General features: G+C 43.4%; 1 protein-coding gene across 8 annotated transcripts in view; it reads right to left on the bottom strand.

Moving 5' to 3' along the window:
* Positions 1 to 24,500, bottom strand: part of PDE1C (phosphodiesterase 1C) — a 367,759-nt gene that overhangs the window by 31,498 nt on the left and 311,761 nt on the right. For all 8 annotated transcript variants that reach the window (XM_032102433.1, XM_032102397.1, XM_032102379.1 and 5 more), the window contains 2 exons: positions 13,539 to 13,640; positions 12,111 to 12,231 (listed from right to left, as the gene is read on the bottom strand). In XM_032102433.1, coding sequence (XP_031958324.1) covers positions 12,111 to 12,231; positions 13,539 to 13,640 — 223 coding nt within the window. The remainder of the gene's footprint in view (positions 1 to 12,110; positions 12,232 to 13,538; positions 13,641 to 24,500) is intronic.

Below are 24,500 nucleotides of genomic sequence, written 5' to 3'. Positions count from 1 at the left end.
GCTTGCTTTCTACTTCTATGCACCAACTAAAAACCCACTTGAGCACAAGAATGCTTCTCACTGCAGTTCTCCAGAGAACTCAGAGCAAATCTTTCATGACAAAACATCAGTGTCAGGACTGATTTTTCAAGGCTTGCACTTCTTTGCATGTCTTTTTTAGTGCTTCAGATAAGGCTGGCCAGATGCAGATTAGTAATTTTTTCCAAAGAAAACACTAACAGTTTTCTATGAGAAAGTGACCTGCTTGGTTGATGTGGGACAAGCTGTGGACATTGTCTACCTGGATTTCTCCAAGGCTTTTGATATGGTTTCCAATAGCCTCCTCCTAAAGACACTGATGCATTATAGTATAAACAAGTGGTACATGCAGTAGGTGGGGAACTGGCTGACAGGCCCCAGCCTGTCAGCAAGTGGTAGTAAATAGCTTCTTTTCAAATTAGCAACCTGTCACAAGCAGGATACTCCAGACATCAACACTGGACCCAATGCTGTTTAATATCTTTGTAAGTGATCTGGATGTTGGGATCAAGCATACCCTGGTGAAGTTTGCTGGTGATACCAAACCAAGTGGGAAACAGGACACTTCTAAAGGGAGAGTCATCCTGCACGCAGACCTGGATAGGCTGGAAGAGTGGGCTCACAAGAACATTATGAAGTTCAACAAGGACAAATGTTAGGTCTTGAACCTGGGAAAACATAATCCAGGACCACAACACAATCTTGCAACAACCCAGCTGGGGAGCAGCTCTGTGGAAAAGGACCTGAGGGTCCTGTTGGACAACAATCTAATATGAGTAAACACTGTGGTGCTCTGGTGAAGAAAACAACTGGATGGTGGGCTGAGTCAACAAGGGTGTCACCAGCAGAGATAAAGAAATCATTATCCCACTCTAGTCAGTGCCTGCCAGGCCACAGCTGCAATACGGTGTTGGGGTTTTAGTTTAGTCCTAGTTTTTTTCCTGTTAAAGGAATTTTTTCCCATATGCATGTTGCTAGGGGACAAATGGCTGTACTTAAGAAAGACAAAAGAGGGGGATGGGACGGGCCTGGCTACTGCTTTGTTTTCACCTGGATGTGGGGGCAGTTCGCTCTCTGCGTTCTCGGGGGAGAGGAGCCTGGTTCCTTTCGGCCATTTTTCTTTCTGTGGAGAAAGATCCCAGGACCCCCGGCCCACCTTCCTTGCCCCGCTGGAGGCCAGGCTGTGGCCGCCCTGCCCCACCGCTGATTCAAGCCTTCGCTGCATTGTAGCTTCTGCTCGCCCTGCCTGCCTGGACCTCTGGGGGGTTCCCCGCTTGGATACATCGCGTCTGCCACCCGGGATTTGGGCTCATCCCTGCCGCTCCAGCCTGCCATTCCAGCCTGCTGTTCCCGAAGCTCCAGCCGGACACCAGGGCCAGCTGCCCAGGGGTTGGTGAAGCCTTTGTTCCATCCCTTCCCGGGATCCCAGGGCACCGGAGCCGTGTGCTCCCCGAGCTCGCTCCGGAGCGCCCCCTGCAGCCGCGGGGGAACCATCGCACCTGCCCTGCTCACAGGGAGCCGCCAGCGCCCCTGCCGGCTGCGAGCGGAACTGCACCCAAGGGGAAAAGGGCCTGACAGCCGAGAAGGCTGGGACTGGGTTTGTGATTGTTTGCTGTTACTGCCATAGTTATTGTTGTTTTGTTTGACTGGCTAGATAGATATATATATATATAGAGAGAGAGAGAGAGAGAGAGAGAGAGTAAAGAACTGTTATTCCTATTTCCCACATCTTTTCCTAAAGGCCTTTGATTTCAAAATTATAATAACTCAGAGGGAAAGGGGTTACATCTGCCACTTCAAGGGAGGCTTCTGCCTTCCTTAGCAGACACCTGTCTTTCAAAACCAAGACATACGGTGTTCAGTTTTGGTCCCCCCATGAAAAAAAAGAAGTGGATAAGCTGGAGAGGATTAAGAGAAGGGCTGCAGGGATGATAAAAGAACTGGGAAGCCTGCCATGTAAGTAAGGCCTGAGTGAACTGCGTTTGTTAAGCCTTGAGAAGAGAAACCTTAGGAGAGACCTTATCACCATGTTCCAGTATTTAAAGGCTGGAAAAGAAGATGGATTTTACAAGGAGATACATGAAAAGATGAGAGGTAATGGATACAAGTTATTCCTGAAGAGATTCTGATTAGATGCAAAATAAAAAATTTTCACAATGAGATCAGCCATTAAAATAATCTCCCCAGGGGAGTGGTGGATTCCCCAGTGTTGGACACTTTTAAGATTCAGCTGGATAGGGTGCTGGACCATCTTATTTAAATTGTGCTTTTGCCAAGAAAGGTTGGACCAGATGATCCTTCAGCTTCCTTCCAACCTGGTATTCTATGATGCTATGAATACGACATTTCACATTACCTTTAGATTACATTTACATTTTAATTATATAAGTCAAAACATGCCTACTGGCCCTCAGAACAGAAAGTCCTTTTGTAGCATCACAACATGGTAGAAGATCAAGTGCTATAACCTCATATTTCCCAGTTTTCCAGTTTTTCAAGTCACATGTTTCCAAAGGCCCTTTAATATAATTCAGTCACTCTGTAACATTGGTTTATGCTGAGAAGATATGTATAGGATGACACAGCTGCACTATTCCCCATAGAGCATTCAAATTTATATAGCCTGTTAAATATACTGTAAAAACATTCCCTTAAATTAGCAGCTCACTATAATTGTGCTGAACTTCTTGCCAGTGTTCTGACTAATGTCAAATAGAAGCTAAAATATTCAGGAAACTAACTAGAGAAAAGCTTCTATGGGTATAAGAAGAGCTGAATTCTTCTTATTTTTGTTGATAAAACATACATAAAATGGGGGCACAAGTTCTGTTAGGATTTTGTGTGGAACAACAAGCAATAGTTTCCTTCTACTGCAGAACAATTCTGCTTTATGTTAGGAGCCTGATATACAAATATCAGAGTAAAACACAAATTAAACACAGAAATATTTCCAAGTAACATTCCTTTACTGTGTCAGCTGTGTCACCCAGAAAAACCATCTCTCGATGCCTGCTCATTCTTCTCTTACTCCTTAGGCCTCCTAAAGACCCCAGTGGCTAACTGTCTTGGAAAGGAACACCTGCCTGCCTTTGTGACTGCTCAGAGAGACACTTGATTTCTAAGCTGTTTGAGCAGCTCCCTAATAGCTAGCTAAAACACATTAGTAGAACTAATTAATAAAGGGAAGATGTTTGCTTTAAGAGATGCTCATAGATGTTGAGTATAAAAAACCAGTATTGTACTTAGACTCTTTCACCCCTACAGCATGGTCACTTGGTGTATGAAGACCTGTGTCATGTCACATCTCAAAATACTGGGAAACCAACAGGGTTGGGGATCTTTTCCAATATAGGTTAAGTCAGGCTTTATGTCTCTGCAGAGTACTTAACAGAAAGGAGAGGAAAGGGTCTGCAATTAAAGACCATAAGGAAATACATGTCTAATCTTAGGTCAAGAAAATTCAACCATAGTCTCCTTGGCTAGTAGTAGTTCTCAATATTGTGGTTTAGGGATGGTATTCTCCAGTTTAGTGCTCCCACTAAAAACCTCAAAACCATGCATTACTCACTCACTCCCCATTCCCCTCCCCCTGCAGTGGGTTGGAAAGGAAAATTGAAGGCACAAAAAAGTTACAGATCATAACTTAAGAACAATCTCCTGGAAACAGCAATGAGAAAAGAGAACAAACAGTAATAGCAACAATATGAATAGCAAAATTGTACAAGAGAACAGCAAGTGATTCACATGCAGATGCACCCCATGGAGCCCAACCTGACTGCCACCACACTACACTGCCCCAGAAGAAAGCCCTTCCCCCATCCCAGGAAAATGATGTGAAGTGGTATAGAACAACCTCCGGGTCCTAGCCATGCCTCTTCTGCCTGCTGTTAAAATTAATCCTGTCCCATTCGGAACCAGGACAGTACCCACCCCTTATTCTATACCATTTGCATCATGCCCAGATCCTACACTTTCCAACTATATACATATATATAGACAAATATATATATATATATATATATATGCATTTAAAAGCACTGTTATCATTTCTGTAGTCAATGGCCGTCCCTCCAAGATGCCTGTTGAGCTCATTTAGACCATGACTGTGGGTTCTATCCATCCTAGGTGTCTTCCAGGGCAGAAGGGCTGGTGTGCTGTTGGGTGGCTGCAAGCTGCACCAGGAGCTCACAACTGGTGTATCTGGAGCAGTCCATAGTTCTTGTCCATGGTTGGTTATGGCATACAGTGGCAGTGTCATTCAGCAACCAATATTATACAATTCAACATTACAGACTGTTCTCACCCAAAAATCAAATCCCTTTGAGGTATACATAACGTTTTCCCATCACTCTGCATTACACACCAAGTGCACCCAAGTCCTTGAGCAAAACAATCCCACATTTGCTTGTGGCAGGACTAAACCAAACTGTCTTTCCAAACATATTCCTCATATGCACCTGTCTTAGGGCGACTTTATGGTGTGTATCCCATATCTCTGCTGTATGCCCAGAAATTAATTCTTGTGCCTTTCTGTGCCTTTAAACTGAGCCTGAGAGGGGGAAGGAAAAACTAAGCAAAACTTTTTCAAAGCAGTTTGCAGCTTGTTCAAGGTCACACAGAGATAGCGACTTTGTTTTCAGCTGCGGCAGGGGAGCGAGGAAGCACCCGGCTTGCTGTTTTCCAGTCAGCTTTTGGCCAGTTTTTCAGTTTCTTTTCTCTGGAGAGAGACTGAGAGTTGAACTTTTTTTCCTTCTCTGGAATTTCAGGTTTTCTCCCTTTTCTGCTGGACTGCTTCAATATCAGAACACATCGGGAGGACTTTCCACCGAGCACAGAGGGCCTGGCCATGGGCCAAGCCCCAGCTCCGAGGAGACCAAAGGGAGGACTCTGACACTTTCCCAGATTTTTTCTCCACAGCGAGAGATTTCATTATTTAGCATTATCATCTTTTTCCCATGTGTTTGTTAAATAAATAGTTTTTATCTCCTTCACTGACCTTCGAGGAAAATTTATTTTTCCCAAACCTGGTGGGGGGATGGCTGGTTGTGACCTGCCATCTCTCAGAGGATATATTTCTAAATTTGGCCAAACCGGAACAGCACCACAGGGACTTTGTCCCCTTCTATGGTACGAGGAGGTTTTAATTGGGTGGGGGGAGCTTGATTAGCAGAGCCTCTAGTCTGGACTAACCAGATGGCCTCCACAAAATGTAGATCCCAATGCTTGAACATCCCACCACCTATGGCTCTCAATACGGTTTTTTAACAGCCCATTGTACCGTTCAATATTCCCAGAGGTTGGTGCATGATAATGAGTATGATACACCCACTCAATAGCATGTTCTCTTGGCCAGGTGTCTATGAGGTGATTTTTAAAATGAATCCCATTGTCTGATTCGATTCTTTCTGGGGTGCCATGTTGCCACAGGACTTGTTTTTCAAGGCCCAAGATGGCATTACAGGTAGTGGTGTGAGAGCACATCTCCAGTGGTTGTTTCCACCACTGTAAGTACATAGTACATAAGTACACTTTCTTGGTGGGTTTGCCCGAGTGTGATGCAATCAATCTCCCAGGCCTCCCCATATTTATATTTCAACAATTGTCCTCCATACCATAGAGGCTTTATCTGCTTGGCCTGCTTGATTACAGTGCATATTTCACAGTTGTGGATAACCTGAGAGATAGAACCCATGGGTAAGTCCACTTTCAATCAGAAGCCCATCTCCTCCCTGTTGCATCTCTTCCTTGATGACCTGAGGCATCATGGGCCCACCGAGCCAGACATAATTCACCCTTATTCTGCCAATCCAGATCCACCTGAGACACTTTAACCTTGGCAGCTTAATCCATCTATCCATTGTTGTGTTGCTCTTCAGTAGCTTGATTCTTAGGTACACTTGCATCTACATGACTTAGTTTTACAACCCACGCAGCAATGTCTTGCTACATATCAGCAGTCCAGATGGGTTTACTCCACACAGCCAACTGGTCTTTTTCCATTGGTCTGAAGGCCATCCCCACAGAGCATTTGTTACCATCCACAAGTCAGTGTAGAGGTTAAACACTGGCCATTTCTCTCATTCAGCAATATCTAAAGCCAGCTGGATGTCTTACAGCTCTGAAGCCTAGATCTACTTTGTCTGATTTCTGCAACTCGTCACACAGAACTCCATAGAGCAGCTTTTGATTTTTGGTATATTCCTACAGTACAGCAGAACCATCAGTAAAGAGTGCATATCACTTTTCATTTTCTGGTAGCTGATTATATTTGGTGGGACTTCCTCAGCACATGCTATCTTTTCCTCCTCCAATGATGATAGTCCAAAATTTTTGCCTTGAGGCCAAGTCGTGATTTGTGATTTTTGCCTTCAGGCCAATATCCCTGGGCAATTAGGGGTTTCTATCTGAGCTTTCTGAGTGATCAGTGCAAACCACTTACTCCACGTTGCATCTGAAGCATGATGTGTGAAAAGGACTTTCCTTTTAAGCATCCAGTCCATCACTGGCTATCAGGGTGCCAGGAGGAGCTGCGCTTCAGTGACAATCACTTCTGAAGCAGCTAGAACACCTTCATAAACTGCCAGTACCTCTTTTTCAGAGGTGTAACAGCCTTGGATCCTTTGCATTCCAGACTCCAGAATCCCAGGGATTACCTTCAAGTCTCCCAGGGTACCTTTTGCCAGAGACTCCAGGAAGGACCATTCTCCCTGATTGCAGTGTACAGCACATTTTTCACATTTTGTCCTGTCCTAACTGGGCCTACAGCTCCCAAGGAATCTCCTGTTTAATTTGTTACAAAGCTGGTTGATGTTCAGGACCCCACTTAAAATATTTCTTCTTCTGTGTCATTTAATAGAGAGGGTTTACAATATGACTGTAATCTGGAATATACATCCTTCAAAAACCCACAGTACTGAAGAAAGTTAGTGTTTCCTTCTTGCTGGCTGGTGGGGACATAACTGCTATTTTGTTGACCATGTCCATTGGAATCTAATGATATCCATCTTGCTATTTTACTCCTAAAAACTGATATTCCTGGGCAGGTGCCTTGACTTGACTTTGCTTTATGGCAAAATCGACCTTCAGGAGGATGTGGATTACCTTCTTTCTTCAAAAAACCGTCTCTGTTGTGTTGCGCCACACAATAATGTCATCAACATGTTGCAAGTGTTCTGGAGCCTCACCGTCTTCAAGTTCAGTCTGGATCAGTCCATGGCAAATAGTGAGGCTGTGCTTCCACTCCTGGGCCCATCAGTTCCAGGTGTATGGAACGCCCCTCCAGATAAAAGCAAACTGTGGCCTGCACTCTCTTGACAAAGAAATGGAGAAAAATGCATTACCAATGTACATGGTGGCGCCACTTTGCTGCCTTGGACTCCACATTGTCCTCAAGTTCCAACATGTCCATCACAGCAGCTCTCAGTCGTGGTATGACTTTGTCCAGGATACACTAGTCCACTGTCAGTCTCCACTGGATTTATGCACTGGCCATATGGGGCTATTAAAGAGTGAGTGAATCTTGTTGACCACTCCCTGGCTCTCCAGTTCATGAATCATCTCATGGATGGGAGTCACAGAGTCCCGGTTGGTGTGGTATTGTTGATGATGTACTGTTGTGGTAGTGATCGGTACCTGTTGATCTTCAACCCTCAGCAGTCCCACAGCAGAACAGTCCTCTGAGAGACCAGGCAAGGTGTTGAGGTGTCTAATTTCCTCTGTCTCCACAGCAGCTATCCCAAAAGCCCAACAATGCTCTCTTGGGTTCTTGAAATACCCTCTCCAGAGTTAGCCTATGCCAAGGACACACAGGGCCTCTGGGCCAATCAGAATGGGGGATTTTTGCCTTTTGTTCCCAGTCAGGCTCACTGTAACTTCCAGTACAGTCAGCTGTTGGGATCTCCCTGTCACCACAGAAATAGAGTTAGATTCTGCCCCTACAGATCTTGATGGCATCAGGGTACACTGTGTGCCAGTGTCAGCTAAAGCATTATACTCTTGCAGGTCTGATGCACCAGGCCATCAATAGATCCAGTTGTCCCTTTCCTCCTGCTGGAGGCAGGCCCCCTCTAGTTCTAGTCTTAGTAGTCATTGTTCACGTCTTGTAAATATGAAGTGGATATCCTTTCAAGAGGATCAGAAGTAACATCAGCCCTTCCATTCTGTCTGAGGACTTGCCCACTGGAAACCGAAGCGGCATTTATCCCTGAAGAATTTCCTGTGGTGGTTGTCCTTCCTCTCAACTCACACACCTGTGCTGCTAGGGGAGAGGTAGGTTTTCCATCCCACTTTCTCATGTCTTCTCTGTGGTAAAGTAAAACTGCATGTTATCTCATGGTGTGTGCCCTTTATCTCAAGCCAGCGAGTGCATGCTTCCAGTACCAGAGACTGTGGTCCATACTGGAGGGGCATAAGACATTTCCTCTCTAACATGCTTGAATCTTTTGAGTCTGTCTGCAGTCTTGGACAGTCTTTCCACAGGCAAGGCACAGTTTGGTAAGGAGGAAAAAATTATTCCATTGCTGTGTAGTCACTTGAAGCCCTCTCTGTTCTCTTTCTTTCATTGAGATCAGTGCTAATGAGTTGGTGTACAACAACGGTGCACTCCATACAAACTTCTGCCACATGGGTTGTTGTGGATACAAATATTGCTGAAAGCAAGAATTTTTCTTGCTTCTTTCCAGTCCCATGAGATACTTTTCTCTCTCACAGAAGATATTAGCAGAGTTCTATAAATTATGAATACCTGCGACCTTGCAGAGCTTTGTTTATGGTACAGTAGAAAAATACTTTGACAATGGATGTTTTAGGATTTTAGCCAATCATCCCAGGGGTTGGCTGATCCTTTGACCAATTAGACTATGAAGGAAAAAGTCTATAAAAGAGTCTGTAAAATAATTAAATGAATCAATCTTGCTGCACAATTCCTGCCTGCTGGATCTCTCTTCTCCTCTCTACCACTGCGGGACGCTGTAATAGGTTGTGTCAGCTGGACCTGATCTGAACCCATTTTTTGAATCTTTATACGTTACCTCCAGCACGGCTAATTCTCTCAGGTACCGGATACATTTCTCCACAGCTTTCCCTCTGCTTGAGCATGCAACTAGAACATACTTGTGAGAATGAATACTTTTCTCTCACACTTGATGGGAGCTGCTCCAGAGGCTGAGTTTCTGTCCTCTTCCCTATCCCTTTGTCAATGCCCACATCCCGGGACAGGGATCCCAGTTGCATGGCTTCACTACCATCTATCTAGTTTCATAATATGGGCCGCAACATCCCAGCACCGGACCAGGCAAGTCACCAGGGGCTTGCCCAACTGGCAGCTGAAGACTTTTCACATATCTTGCAGCTCACCTGGGAATAGGAATCAGGCAGCTATCTCTGGCTGAGAAAGGGGTTATCAATAGTTAACTCAGGTAAGCATGAGCTAACTATTAAGAGAGAGCAAATGTTAATCACAAAACCTAAGAATCAGGATTCATCTTAATCTTGTCAAGATGAGAGGAAGAGAACCTGTTTGAAACCAGCACAAAAACTGCTGAATCATCCAACAAAGGACTGCACATGCTCCAGAAAGAAAGGTAAAAAGTGCATTGTGATGAAGACTACTAATCTTCATCAGAAAGACCCCCAGGGAAGAAGAGGAGCCTTCCTCAGTGCAACCACCAGGATACACAGTGAATGTGTGGCACGTATGTTAATGATATTAGTGACTTCCAAGAAGTAATTTGTATGACCACTCCTATCCCAAGGAATGTGATGAATATTCATAATTTTTACCCATAATACTGGACTGTATGCAGAGCTGTGTGTGTATGTTAGGAGCAGCGATCCCCCACACATCTGGCACCGAATAAAGCAAATGCCCGCTTCTCTGACTCTGTCTCTGAACTGTCTCTTGGCCCAGTTTGGGGTGATTCATGGTCCTGCCTCGTCCTCCCGTTGGGAGAACCTTCACTATGCAAAGCCGATACCACATAGTACAGGAACAAAGCAATTCTGATCCCTCTCCCTACTCATGGTGGACACTTAGTGTACATATGAAGTATATACAGGGTTAGGTACCACAGCCTTGTGAGAAGATCAAGCAACACTGTGACCAGTGGCTCCATACCTAAATTTATTAGTAAAACTAATGCTTAGATCAAATTTGTTTCCAACACTCTGTGGCCACATCTGTTGTTATCTCAACTCTCTGAGTCCCACATTGGGTGCCAAACTAGGCTGCTTTGGTTTAGGAATGGTATTCTTCAATTTAGTTCTCCCACCAAAAAACTCCAAACCATGTTCTGCTCCCTTACTCCTCTCTTCCCCTTTCCCTCCCCCTCCCCCTGCAGCGGGATGAAGAGGACAACTGGAGGCACAAAAGATAAAGATCTGCAGTTGAGATAACAATAATCTACTGGAAACAGCAATGAGATAAGAAAAGGACAGTAACAGCAACAATGTGAATTAAAAAAGCTTTCAAGAGAGAAGTGGTGATTCACATACAAATGATAACAAAACGCTAACCTAACCCAGAAGACAGCCCTTCCTCCACCCCTGGAAAACGAAGTGAGATGGAGTAGAACAACCTCCACATCCTAGCCATGCCACCTCCTGTCTACTGCAAAAATTAACCCTGTCCTGGCCAGAACTAGGATATCAATTTGTGAGAAGTATGTGTGTTTTTCTTCTAATGTTTAGTAGGAATGTCCTCATTGATCTAGTACTAAATAACTTCAATGAACACAAATCTTTGCTTCATGGTAAGCTTAATGGTTTTCCTGAAGAGGAAATAAACACTGCATCTGAATTTGGAACTAGAATATGAGTTTTATATATATCTTCATCTAAGAGTGTTGTCATCTGTCATACAAAATTAAAGCAGAATTTGTTGGCTGAAATTAAAATATATAAAATGGTAGTTTTGTCTTCACTACGTGTGTAAAATAAATCAAAATGTGGAGGTTTTGTGGTCTCACATCTTAGTGTGAGGCAATCTTAATTGCCTCACAAGTCTTTGGCAGTCACGTATTTTAAAACATTTGGTACAACTTTGACCTAGAAAAGGCTAAATATGCAGATTTTCCCCTAAAATTCATGTTAAAATCATCCTACTTGTCTGAGCCTCCTGTGTGATAAGACAGAATCAGTTACAGCTATGATCTATCTGCATCCACCCAGTAAAACGGTTCTTGGTTTGAAAAACAAACCAAAGGATTAATTTCAAAACAAATTTTTGTAATAAACTTGTAAAAAAAAAAAGGGATTACTGCAGTGCCTTTAAAAACAGATACCATTTTTAGAAATTGTCAGAACTTTTAAAGAATTGTCATATTTTCCCTTTTGCATTTAGATTTACTATAGAACAAGAAGTTATTGGACTTCGGAAGGAAAATAAGCACTTAACTGCTTAGGTTAGTAATTCATATTGGAGAAAAGCATCCTGTACACTCCTTAAGTGATCTGTTTGCTTTTACTTTTTTTTTGTTTGTTTGGTTGGTTTTTTAATTCTTTAATTGCTTTTTATTAATCACTTGGGGACCTTGTAGCCATTACACAGAGCTCAGTGATTTGTCTAGATCTGTGGGTCTGTCAACAGGTGGTCCACTATGAACTATAATTTTGATCAGTTCACTTTTTTAATAAGGGCAAAGTAAGACTTTTTCACATCCATCACAACAATGTAAGTAGAATTCCATAAAGTACAGCTACACAAATCTGGTTTTATGGTTCTAGAGCTAAGGAGAGTGACATATATTCCATGTTTTTCTAACCTGAAAGACATGCTAGCTTCCCAAATTAGGATTTCTACTATGTAGGTAATGTTTATATCTATAGGGAGTGTATCAGACACTACCTTCCTAAGAGGCATAATAGCCAGTGCTAATGGTGCTAGAGGAGAAACCTTCATACCATTTAGGAGGTTCTTACAAATATCAGAGAAAAAGGAAAATACCTGTGTTCGTATTTTCCTACTTCCTTCCTTTCCTATACACTCCCTCTCAGCTGCAGAAAAGAAAAGAAAAGAAAAGAAAAGAAAAGAAAAGAAAAGAAAAGAAAAGAAAAGAAAAGAAAAGAAAAGAAAAGGAGAGCTTCCTTAGCTTTACCTGTCTGAAGAACTCCTCTAGCAGAGACATGGTCCAGCGATGATGGAGATCCCAGGCCTTGGCTGGATGACTGATATCTGCTGTATGTAATAACAGTGATAAGGCTTTCGGCTTGTCAATTCTGAAAACCCAAAGGATCAAAAAAATTAATTGTCTGCTCTTGCAGCGAAGAACAACAAAAATCTTACCTACAGGAAAATAAGGTAATTAGAATCTTTGGCCAGGGTATTGGTCAAGTGGTTTCTCTGATCATAAAATCAGACATCTCTGAAAGACAGTCTTATTTCTCCAACATACACAATTCCTGTTTTAAAAGAGACACTAAGAAATGCAAAAGGAAATGTTGCTCAGCCTTGCTCAGCAACTTTCCAGGCTTGCTTGTCCTCGCTAGCAGTCTTGAAGAGCTGCTCTGTTCCCCATTTCATCTGTGCTGCACTTTATGCAAGCTTAGAAGAGAAGATGGTTCCTGTCATCCCACTGTAATGAATAGTGGGGATGTCTTGGGATATGACAAGTCTACACAGTAACTGATAAATGTTTCACTGATACTCTACACACACTAGTGTGAGAACAGAAGGGAGTTCTGATTTCACAGAAAAAAAGGCTGGTGATTTCTTACGACCATAACCTAGGAGGCTAGCCCAAGAAACCAGTAATGCTTTCTTTGAATGGGTGGTCTCATTTTTTAATTCCACTTTTTGGCTATCCAAAATGGTTGAAATGGTTGAAACACTTGTAGATTCTGAGAGGATCAGGTGGCTAGCCACACCCTGCTCTGATACAGGTGTAATTCTGATATAGGCATAATTCTGATACAGGTATAATTCTGGGAGGCTCTGGATATAACTGTGTCCAGGGTGAAAAACTGACCATCACTCAGACCAATATAGAAGAAATTCTTAGGGGAAGAGCTGTGGGCAAAATATTACAGCTCCCAGTGACATACTGGGAAGAAGAAAAGGCTTCCCCCATACTGCTCCATCTGATATTTTCCAGTTCTTTCCTCAGTGCATCTCAAGTTTTCATCTGTTCTCTGGTTATGAAGCAGGCCCCTTCCAGGGGTGACAACTGATACCATCTGCATAAGGGCAAAGTGCAAGTTGTGTTCCACAGGTGTTAAAATGTTAAGTCATACCCAATTGTAGAGGTCACTCAAATGAATCATGTCCTTGATGTTACCCACCAGGGAAATGCCCAGTGAGGCTGGTCCCAACAATGGTGACATTTGAAAGAGTATAGATGTTCATGTAGGCATGGGCCCATCTCTTCCTAAGTGAATTCATTCAAAATTCAACAGCAGAAGGAAAATTGTGGTGGATATCAAAGAAAAAGAGGGCTTCTGGAGAGATGCTTTTGAAGTTAAACCCATTGGCAAAGCACCAGCTGAAATGCAGCCCCCTCATTGCACTATGTTGTGAAGTGACTCACCCTTCTGGTTGCTGCAAAGCATTCTTCATAGCTTTGATTTGCTGGAAGTGACAGGACATGTCGGTGGCCAACACCATCTCAATCACTAGAGCTCTCAATTCCCTTTTGGATAGCATCACAATGAGAGCAGCAAGGAAAGAGAAGCACAAAAACCAGCATCAGAGACACTCCAGTTTCTTTTCTTGTTTATCTGCAAATTACTGACAGCAATGCCTTTGTATGTAAATCTTTACATTATTCCTCTTTCAGGAATGGGGAAGAGGATGAAGGATTTTCTGCACAAACACAGGAATGGGAGGGATGCAAATGAAGCCAGGTGGCTGATCCCTGGTAAGACAAATATTACATGTTTTCTGAAGAGCACATTGGTATTAGTACTCCTTTTTCAATTAAGCACAAGCTTCTTAAATTTTTTCTTTCATAGGGAATTCTTAGAAGGAAGGGAAAAGACTGTTTGAAGCCTCAGAATTAGGTAAGTTGATTCAACTGGTCAATATGCATGTTTAAAGTTGAGTCATATGGTAGAAAATCACCATGTTAAAAGAAATTGCCTAGTATATATGATGCATATATGAAATAAAGACCTTTGAGAACCTGCACTACTTCCCTGCTATTATTAATTCAAACTATTCCTGTATGAGTTTTTGTTAAGCAAACTTGGTATCCTGTTTTTTGTCTGGAATAGAGTTAATTTTCTTCTTAGCTGGTACAGTGCTGTGTTTTGGGTTTAATTTGAGAATAATGTTGATAACACACTGATTATTTCATTGTTGATAAGTAGTACTTACTACAAATCACAGATTTTTGAGTTTCCCATACTCTGACAGTGAGCAGGTGCACAAGAAGCTGGGAGGAGCATAGCCAGGACAGTTGACCCAAACTGGCATACTCTATACCATAGAACGTAATGCCCAATATATAAACTGGAGCCAGCGATCACTACTTTGTGACAGACTAGGCATCAGTCAGCAGGTGGTGAACAGTGGTATTGTTCATCACTTGATTCTCTTGGGTGTTATTTCTCTCTCTCTCATGTTTTCATTACTCTTATTATAATTATCATCACCATCATCATTAGTAGTAGTATTACAACACTTGCTTAGACTTTCTCTGAAGATGACACGGATGTCCTAAACAGTTTAAAATACCAGAATGTTCTGATCTAGCACACAATACAAATTTCTTTTATCTCAGTTCAGGTCTCTGCAGATTAACAGGGGAAGAACAGCTCAAGGTTAGCATACCAGCTCAGGATTTAGAAGATTCAGAAATGGGTCAGTGTTAGAGACTGAAATATTATCGTTTATGACTTAAACATTTTCTTAAAGGACTTTTAAAACTGTACTACAAAAGCTGCAAAGAAGACTACTGCACCCTGAATGGGGCCCTGACTGAAGCCTTACACGGCTCGCTGATGAAGATAAGATAAAGTAACAACTCCGGGCTGGGGACATTCACAAAGCACAAGCTTAACACCTCCAAGGTGGAGACCACAGCCTCAGGGCTATCAGCTGCCAGGCTTGCACAGACTCCCTGCACCAGAGGGTGGAGGGAGGAGAAGCTTTGGGTGTGTGTTGGAAATGTCTCTGGTCAGAGGCCCAGTCACTGCCCATCCTCCACTGTGCAGAGGAACCCAGCTGAGGGCTCCTCACGGGAGGAAGGGGGGTGAAGGAGGGGGGAGAAGTTTATCCACAGCAGAAGGGGATAACATGGCCCATCACAGGGGCCCCTCTCAAAGGGGTCCCCAGACCCTGCACCAGAAATGATGCAACAGACCCTGAGTGTTGCAAGGGACAGTGTGTCAAGCTAGCCCCTGCAAGAGGAGGCACGTGGGCGTTCCCACGTGGCCCAAAGTGTATATTAATCCATGGGATTCTGTACTCCTCAGCATGGCGTGGCATGGCGTGTGGTGGCGCGTGGCGGCGTGTGGCGGCATGGCCACGGCAGCGACCGGGGACCCTCACCACCAGAAGACCAGATGGAAGGGAGCAACGAGATGCTGTTGGGACCCTCGGATGGGTGATATGCTTCCATCTAACCCTGTCACCTCTCCCTGTTCCCCCACCCCCCACGCACACTTCTTTTTTCTCTTTCTTTCTTTCTTTTTCTTTCTTTCTTTCTTTCTTTCTTTCTTTCTTTCTTTCTTTCTTTCTTTCTTTCTTTCTTTCTTTCTTTCTTTCTTTCTTTCTTTCTTTCTTTCTTTCTTTCTTTCTTTCTTTCTTTCTTTCTTTCTTTCTTTCTTTCTTTCTTTCTTTTCTCTTCCCTTCTCTTTGCCTCTTTTACTATTAAATAAGATACATCCATTTTTTGGCATCAATATTTAATCTCATTTGGTTTTAATCTCGTTTCTGGGAATATTTTGAACCTTCTAAGTTCTTTCCGGTTTATGCACAGAGACTTAGCTTTCTTTGCTTCTCTGGGTTTAAACCGGATCGTAACAGTCAGCATTCATTTAAAAATAAGTTACTATTCTCCTTTTCATGAATGTCTCATTAAGTCTATTTTGATCATTCCTCTCTTGCCTCTAGTAGCTGTGCTCAAATTCCAGTCCCAGGCCATCACTGTGAGACCCAAGACTGCTGTGCTTACCTGGTCCCATGGATGGCACATAATGATGCCTCTCCACCACCGGAGTTCTGCAACACTGATAGTATCAGTTGGCCTTGGTTTTCACCCCCTATAACCACCTCCTCCTCCCAACCCATAAGTACAATCAGTTGCATAGTCAACATTGCAGCATTCCAAATAATTATATGATGGATGAAAAGTAATTAATTTTAAATTATTTCACTTTTTTTTTTTGGCAGTTCTGGTCAGTTCCCAGCAGCACAAATGTCTCTGTCTACACAACCAAGAGACAAGAACCTGAACACACAGAAATTTACTTTTATAAGTAAAGAGTGTGATAATGCTGTGGGAACAGCAGACTTCACTACATCCTCTGGACTAAAACTCCATCATACTGCTCTGCATGGGCTACTTTGTGTGTAGGTTATTGCAGTAGGAATACAAAAGCAAAGGGCTCAGTTCAGGCAAATGAGTCAGTGATTGCAATGCAAGAATGTACATATGCTTACAAATACACAGATACTACTTTCCCTTTTATAGGTGTAAATCTGGAATATGCACATCCTCTGACCTCTGCACATATTTCAGATCATCATTTTCTCTGAAACAGAGATGAGAAATATTTCAGAGATGGTAAAAAATAAAGGATTTCACTGCTGAAAAATTCTTATTTGTCACTTCAAACAACAGGCATCACAACAGCATGTGACTTTGAAAATTCATAGGTAAAAGTTATAGCTAATGCATGAGATTTCAAAATATGTAACATTAGAGGATTATAAGTTTGTGCATTTGTTGCTAGGCTGATATAATGCTGAAATTCATTACAGAGAGAATTGAAGATAGATATTTATGACAGCTGGTTAGGGGTCAGTAGCTCTGACCAAGGAAGCTGTGACTGGTCCAGAGAGATGGTCCCAAAAGGAATTGCCTTCCTGAGGTCCAGTGTCTTCCCTCAGCTGCTAGCTAGGAGGGCCCGTGCAGAAGCGCTCGTGATTTCAGCTCAGCTCTGCAGGGCAGCCTCCAGGCCAGACCAGAGAGAGAGACGAGAGGCTCGTGTAGCTGGTTCCGCATGAAGTAGCTTTATTGTTAGTCCATACTGCGGCGAAGGGGAGGCTAGGGACAAGCGCACTCTCTGTCTCTCTGTCTGTCTCTCTGTCTCTCTCTGTCTGTCTCTCTGTCTCTCTCTGTCTGTCTCTCTGTCTCTCTCTGTCTGTCTCTCTGTCTCTCTCTGTCTCTCTCTGTCTCTGTCTCTGTCTCTGTCTCTGTCTCTGTCTCTCTCTCTCTCTCTCTCTCTCTCTCTCTCTCTCTCTCTCTCTCTCTCTCTCTCTCTCTCTCTCTCTCTCTCTCTCTCTCTCTCTCTCTCTCTCTCTCGCAGGGGCAGAGGACTGACTTTATAGGGATACAGGGGGTGGGTGTCAGAGGCTAAAGGCCAATGGGTTACAAAAGATCTGCATAGGGTCTCCCAGAGGATTCTGGGTCTGTCTTCTTCTCACCATAACTGAGAGTAGCTGCCTTTCCAGGGAGTCCTGCTGGGAGATTGCTCAATCTCCTTATCTCAGCAGACGTCCCTCCAGGGCAGTGGTTGGGCATACCCTACAGATATTTATCCATTTCTTGGTTTTGCATCTGAGTCAGATTAGAGCCTGGGATACACACAGCTGTTATTTTTGCTCTGACCATCTTGAGCACTTTGTTTCTGCATCATCTTCAAAGTCTGCCCTACACATTATCATGCTGCACTCTGCATGCTGCCTAGCAGCTCTGGCTAAATAGAGCTGTCTATATAGTCTTGTAATATTTTACAAGATCTGTTTCCACTGAAGTGTCTCTTGACTATATTTAATTATTCTAATAATACACAAAAGCCTGCTAATATTTTACATTACATACTTTCAGAGTGATCTGGTTTTCATCTTTCTATTAGAGAAGCACAGTATATAAAAGTAGAGGAAAAGCAAGTCAGCTGAAACAGTTTCCAATTCTTTTCTTTTTAGAAAATATATTTGACAATCTCAAAGAAGAAATGAGGTAAGATAAGAGGCTGCACTACTTTTAAATACCAATACATTGCTATGAAACTGTCCAAACCATAGGACTGAATACTTGGGCTTCATAAATATTATTATTGACATATAGTGAACAGGCAGGCAGATTCAGCTCTCTCTTCATGTTACCAGTCAGACTATAAAGTCCGATATCCCCCAAGTATTTGTGCAATATCTTGTTCTCCTTTATTCTATAGTATTCAAACACAGTTTTGTATTCAGGAAGAAGTTCATGAAGAGTAAAAGTTAATTCACTCAAATACTAATTCTTCTGTGTAATTTCTTACATAACTTGACTTCAGAAAAATTGTCCAAGTCTTTAAAACATAGGTAACTTAAAACTGTATCCAAGAAAAGAAGAAATAGTGCAAGCTGATGAAAAAGGAAAGATGATTATACCCCTATAATCTACCCACTATATCAAACTGATAAGTTCAGACACATCCTTCAGTTAATCTCTTTATGAGAGTCACAGATGCACCAGGTTAAGTATTCACAAATGTGGTCATATCAGAACATTTTCCAGTAAAGATATCTTGCCTATCAACTCAGGCATAGGAAATGCCTTGTACACAAGCTTCCATCTGCATATTAAGAGCTAAATCAATCTCCTATTTTACTCCTGGTCATGTGGCATCATGGCAACAAGTATGGTAGGAATAGAGGAGAGATATCCTGAGATCTTCATAACCCACAAAGGGTTTCATTAAATGAAAATAACAGCGGTCTTCAGTACCTCCTCCCCAACTGCCTCTTCTCTCTCTTTCTCTTTCGTAAAAGCTAGTAAAAATCTAACTCAAAGAAAAGTCAATCCTCTAAAGATTCAGTCTGCATAGTGGCCTTAACAAAAAAAGCATGAGCCAAAGGGAGAAAGGAAACTAGGAAACAGCAGAGAGGTGACACCTTCCTCATGTCACCAGTGGACATTTCCGAAGCCTGTATTGCCTTCCGTCTCTTGATATGCCCTGAAAACAAGGGACTGGAGTGATACAGGTTAGATAGGGGCATGCTGGGATCTGCTGTCACCACAGCAGCACAGACACAGCAAACCATCGCCAGAAGCACCTTCATGACCAGCTCCATTTTCCTTTCAACAACAGCATGATTTCTGTTTGCAGACTGTTTGTCGTTTACTTACTGTACTGGAAATAAAAATGCCTCCTTTCCTTCTTCACAGCTCTCAACAACTTTTACACAGCTCCAGTTACATGGGCATCAGCTGACGGGGGAGAAGTACCTACACAACCTTCATCCTAATCACTCCCCTCAAGAGCATGTAGCCAGTATCAAATCAGTCCTGCTTTGACTAGAGTCACAACTGATCTGCAACAATTCTTTGTGCAATGCCAGGGCGGCCCTGTCTTCATCTTCAACCACCCATTTGGTAGCTGACGCAAGAACATGCCAGGGACAGCAATGCCCTAGAGGCCTTCCTGTTTTCAGACTAAAAACCTCCCCTCCAAGCCCCAAGGACCTCCAATCCAATAGACTCCTCTTATCACCCCTGCGCAGGAGCTCAGAGGATGCCAGGCCCTGTCCTTCCCTTTGCCCCTCTTGGCTACTTTTGGGTGTTTTGGCAAGACTAGCCAATAAGCAATTAAAAAACAATAGTAAAAAATAGCACAAATTTTAAAAAAAGATCTAGTAAAAAGCTAACTAAAAAAACCCTATTTAAGAAACCAAAAAACCACTCTCCCTCCTTATTTGGCATTTTTGAGACTGCATGTGGACTCTTGTGTCTCATCCTGGACTCCCCAGAATAAGAAAGACACTGCTATACTTGGTGAGGGACCATTCCAGCACCTTTGAGATGGCGAGTAGCTGGGGCACATGACACATGAGGGCAGGCAGAGGGACCTGCTGCTGCACTGTGCATTTGGGAGAAGAGAAGGCTTACGGTTGGGCCTGACTGGTGAGCTTCCAGTACATTTAAATCATTTCCCTGACCCAATACCACATAGGAAAACCTCACATTTAGCTCCCACATGTACTTCACTATTGTTAATTTTGCTATCTAGAAGAGCAAAGGCCTTGTAAAAAAAATAAATGTAGAGAAAACTTAATTTCCCCTGGTTGCATCCCCACTCTTTGTGGTAGGACACAAGGTATGGGTACAATCTCTCCTTCCTTCTTCCTGAGTCTTAGTGATCAAAGTGTAAGCACATTCGGATGCAAGCATTCTTTGCCAATGTGCAGAGTAGATGCACTGCATCTTTAGTTAATGAGACATGGGAGGAAAAATGCTTCATCTAAAAGGTAGAAATCAAACATAGAAGCAGAGCTTTGCTGTGAACACTGTCTCTATGGAAAAATAGTGCTTCTGTGAACTCCATAGCTCCTCTGGTTTTAAGTTCTTTAACCTCACAGCCAGTAGGTAGCAGGCCATGCTGTCAACTATCTTTTTACACCTTGGTTTCTAATCGACAGATTTATTTGGTTTGTTCCCTAATGGAGCCATGGAGTTGACTGGCAGGTATCCAGCACAGCTTACAGGAACCCACACTTGCAGCAAACCATGGAACACACTAAACTGATAGGCCTGGTGCACCTCAAGGAATTCATTATCAACTTTGCTGAACATAAATAAAAGCATTGGGACTTTTTCATATACTTTGCTTTGGTTTGGTTTATGGGGTTATTTTCGGTTTGGGGTTTCTTTTTTCCTTTTTAGCCTGCTATATTCTCCCTCTCAGAGTAAAAGAAGACCAAATCACTCCAACGCTTACTCATGTATTTTCATGTCCTTCCAGGTGTCTGTTTTTTAACACTTGCCTTGCTTCATTGTGCACTGAGACAGAATAAAAAACCCCATTTATTCCTGGTGCATCACAGGCTAAAATTAAATAGCAGTCACCCATACAGGTGCTCTTTTTCAGATCAGGAATACAAACCAAGATTGCTTTGTTTATACACTCCATTATGTCAGTTTATGGAAAGATAAAATCAGAGGTAATAAAGATCATTTCAGATGTGTATGCATTGTTGTTTGTTTGTCCTGGTCTGGGCTGCTACTTCTGGAGGCTTATTAATAATCTCACCCAACCTGTTGGGGGGACAGGATGGGATGATATTTCCCAGCCTTTCACCTCCTTCTACCTCTTCAGGGCTAGCACATCACTTTTTGAGACTGTTGAATTCCTTCTGGATGTTAAGACATTATATTCTTGTTGCTAATTCTGCTATGTCTCCTGTGTACAGCTCTACAACATGTTTAGAACCAGGGCTGAGATTGCTAGGGAGGTTGCCCAGAGATCTATCCTGGGGGTGAAAAATCCTGAGTGGCATGGAATGTGGAAGGATATAGGCCAGATTTTGAAGAAATTCCCTAGTCCAGTGGTTTGGAAATTTCCCCCTGAACAAATACAGAACTCAGAAAAGGTAGCAGAATATTTAAAGGAAAATTACAGTGGCAGTTTCAAAGAGGGGCAACTGATTGCACTGTGCTGGGCCCTGGATAATGCTTATTCCATGCTGCTCATTACTGCACAGCAGCACCTACAGCTGGAGGGGAAGGGGAACAAATCAGCAGACACTCCTGTCACTCAAGCTACAGTTAAACCAGAAGGGCAACCTAAACCAGTAGTAGTCACCTGTTGGGGTTTTAGTTAATCTTAGTTTTTTCCTGTTAAACGAATTTTCTCCCATATGCATGTTGCTAGGGGACAAATAGCTGTACTTAAGAAAGACAAAAAGGGGGGTGGGGCGGGCCTGGCTACTCCTTTGTTTACACCTGGGTGTGGGGTTCAGTTCGCTCTCAGCGTCTGGAGAGAGAAGCTGCAGAGAAAGGAGCTGCTGGTTCTTCTTTTTTTTTTTTGGCCGTTTTTCTTTCTGCTGGAAACAACGCCGGGATCCCAAAAGCCGCTTTCCCTGCCTTGCTGGAGGCCAGGCTGTGGCCGCCCTGCCCCGCTGCTGCTTCGAGCTTTCGCTGCGTTGTAGCCGTGCTGTCCCTGCCTGCGTGGGCCTCCGGGGGGATCCCCTTTTGGATACATCTCGTCTGCCACCCGGGATTTGTGTTTGTGCCTGCCGCTCCAGCCTGCTGCTCTAGCCTGCCACTCCAGCCTGCTGTCCCAGCCTGCTGTTCCCGAGAGCCCGGGATCGGCTGCCCAGCAGTTTGTGAAGCCTTTGTCCCATCCCTTCCCTGGGATCCCAGGGCACCAGTGCCGCGTGCTCCCCGAGCTCACTCTGGAGCGCCCCCTGCAGCCGCGGGGGAACCATCGCACCTGCCCTGCTCACCGGGAGCCGCCAGCGCCCCTGCCGGCTGCGAGCGGAACTGCACCCGAGGGGAAAGGGCCCGACAGCCGAGAAGGCTGGGACTGGGTTTGTGATTGTTTGCTGTTACTGCCATAGTTATTGTTGTTTTGTTTGACTGGTTATATACATATATATATATATATATATATATAGTAAAGAAGTGTTATTCCTATTTCCCACATCTTTGCCTAAAGGCCCTTGATTTCAAAATATAATAACTCAGAGGGAAAGGGGTTATATCTGCCACTTCAAGGGAGGCTTCTGCCTTCCTTAGCAGACACCTGTCTTTCAAAACCGAGACACCACCCCTGTCCAGAGGAGGAAATACAAGACCAAATGCATTTGCCTGGTAGATGATGACGGGGAGGCAGAACCCTCACAGCTAGCAGAGGAATCAGAACTGGAAGTAATCATCAAATCCCTATCCTTAGAAAGTCTATGCAGTCTGCAGAATAACCTCACCTGATGAACGGGCGAGTGTATATTGAGCTGGGTGATACAAGTCTGGGACACTGCAGGTCATGCTACAATTTTGGACGGCACTTGGGATTTCTGTCGTGTGATGTGGGTATCTGTTGGAGCCCTGGGTTTAGAGAATTTAGGCTTCTGGGATATAATTATATATATGTGTAACAGTATGGAGGATTTGGGGTGTAGATTAGCTCTTTTTCATTTCTCCTTCTTCTTCACAAATCTGAGTGCTCTGTTACTGGGTCAAAAAACCCGCACTGCAGATCATGAATAGATAGTTAAAATAAAGTAAAAACATATACATTATAAGTAAAAACATATTACTTGGTATTTCATAATTGGTCGATTTGGACTTTAAAAGGCCTTGAAAGTTAGAACTCATGGCTGTTTTCTACCCTGTTACCTTGGAGGCACATCCCTGTGCAGCTCTGCTACAGATAAGAAATAATAAACATCAATTAGAAGAAAAGCCTGGCATCTCCTGTGTTTTAATCCAAACTCTGAGTAAAAGAACTCTCAATTTCAGAGAGACAGAAATGGCAAAAAAGAGACAGAAACAAGAAACAGAAAAAATTAATAGGTATCAACCAGGAGATCACAAGAAGGCCCAAACTCTCAGCCTCTGGATGCGACTCTTAGCAATTGTGAAGGAGAGATACCTTTGCCAAGAACACCCCCAGCTGCATCAAGGCCCGTGGAAAACCACCAAGCAAGGAATCCAAAGCTTGAGAGAACTGGCTGTGATAGAGGTAATTTTCTCAAATAATGACCAACACACAAGAATTCCACACCCTGTAGAACATTTACACAGCTTGGAACACAAGTGTACTCGCACTTCCTAGTGATGCTGCAATGGAATGAGGAAAATAAGACAGCAAGTACTATGGCAAGAAGGCTACAAACATATGAAGACACTGTCCACATCCCAACCTGAGCCCAAGTCTCAGCCTTGGAAAGAGACCTGACCGAGTATATGTGGAAATTGGAAGAGAACTGAAGAGAGGTATCAGAGAGCCATCAGAAAGCCATCAGAAACTCAGAAAGGAGCTTAGGGAGGGCCTTTTCCATGTTTCACCAGTACAGACCAGAATCCCTGCTATCTGAAGTAGGTGTTCCCCAGCTAGGGAGAGGGAGTACACCACACGAGGCAACCTTTTGTCCTTTGTGAGCATGGACAAGACATGAGAAGATGGGATGAAAGACCCACTTCCGTCTTAGCAGCACGGGTACATAAACTAAAAGAAGAAAATACTAATAAAGGAAACTTGGCAAGAATGAATTTAGCTCCAGTTTCCTGTGAGTGTCTTCCTAGGCAGAACAGAAGTGAAGATGACATGTCTGATCCCCTTGAAGGGACCTCCAGAATGTATGCCCAGGGAGTAAATGATAGCCAGAGCTAGAGGGGCTCTGCCTCTAGCCTGATAGAGACATGGGAAAATTCTGTCTATTGGATTGTGTGGATCCAATGTCCTGGCACATCAGAACCACAAAAACACAAAGCTTTGGCTGACACTGGCACGCAATGTACTCTGATACCATCATGACATGGTGGGGACAGAACCTGTTTCCATTGCTGGGGTGAGAGGGGGGCTCAGCAGCTGACTGTTGGAAGCTGAGGTGACCT

Source organism: Corvus moneduloides, chromosome 1 (assembly GCF_009650955.1).
Source record: "Corvus moneduloides isolate bCorMon1 chromosome 1, bCorMon1.pri, whole genome shotgun sequence".
Lineage (NCBI taxonomy): Eukaryota > Metazoa > Chordata > Aves > Passeriformes > Corvidae > Corvus > Corvus moneduloides.
Note: the sequence above shows the minus strand (reverse complement) of the source record. Positions and strands in the feature narration are given on the sequence as shown.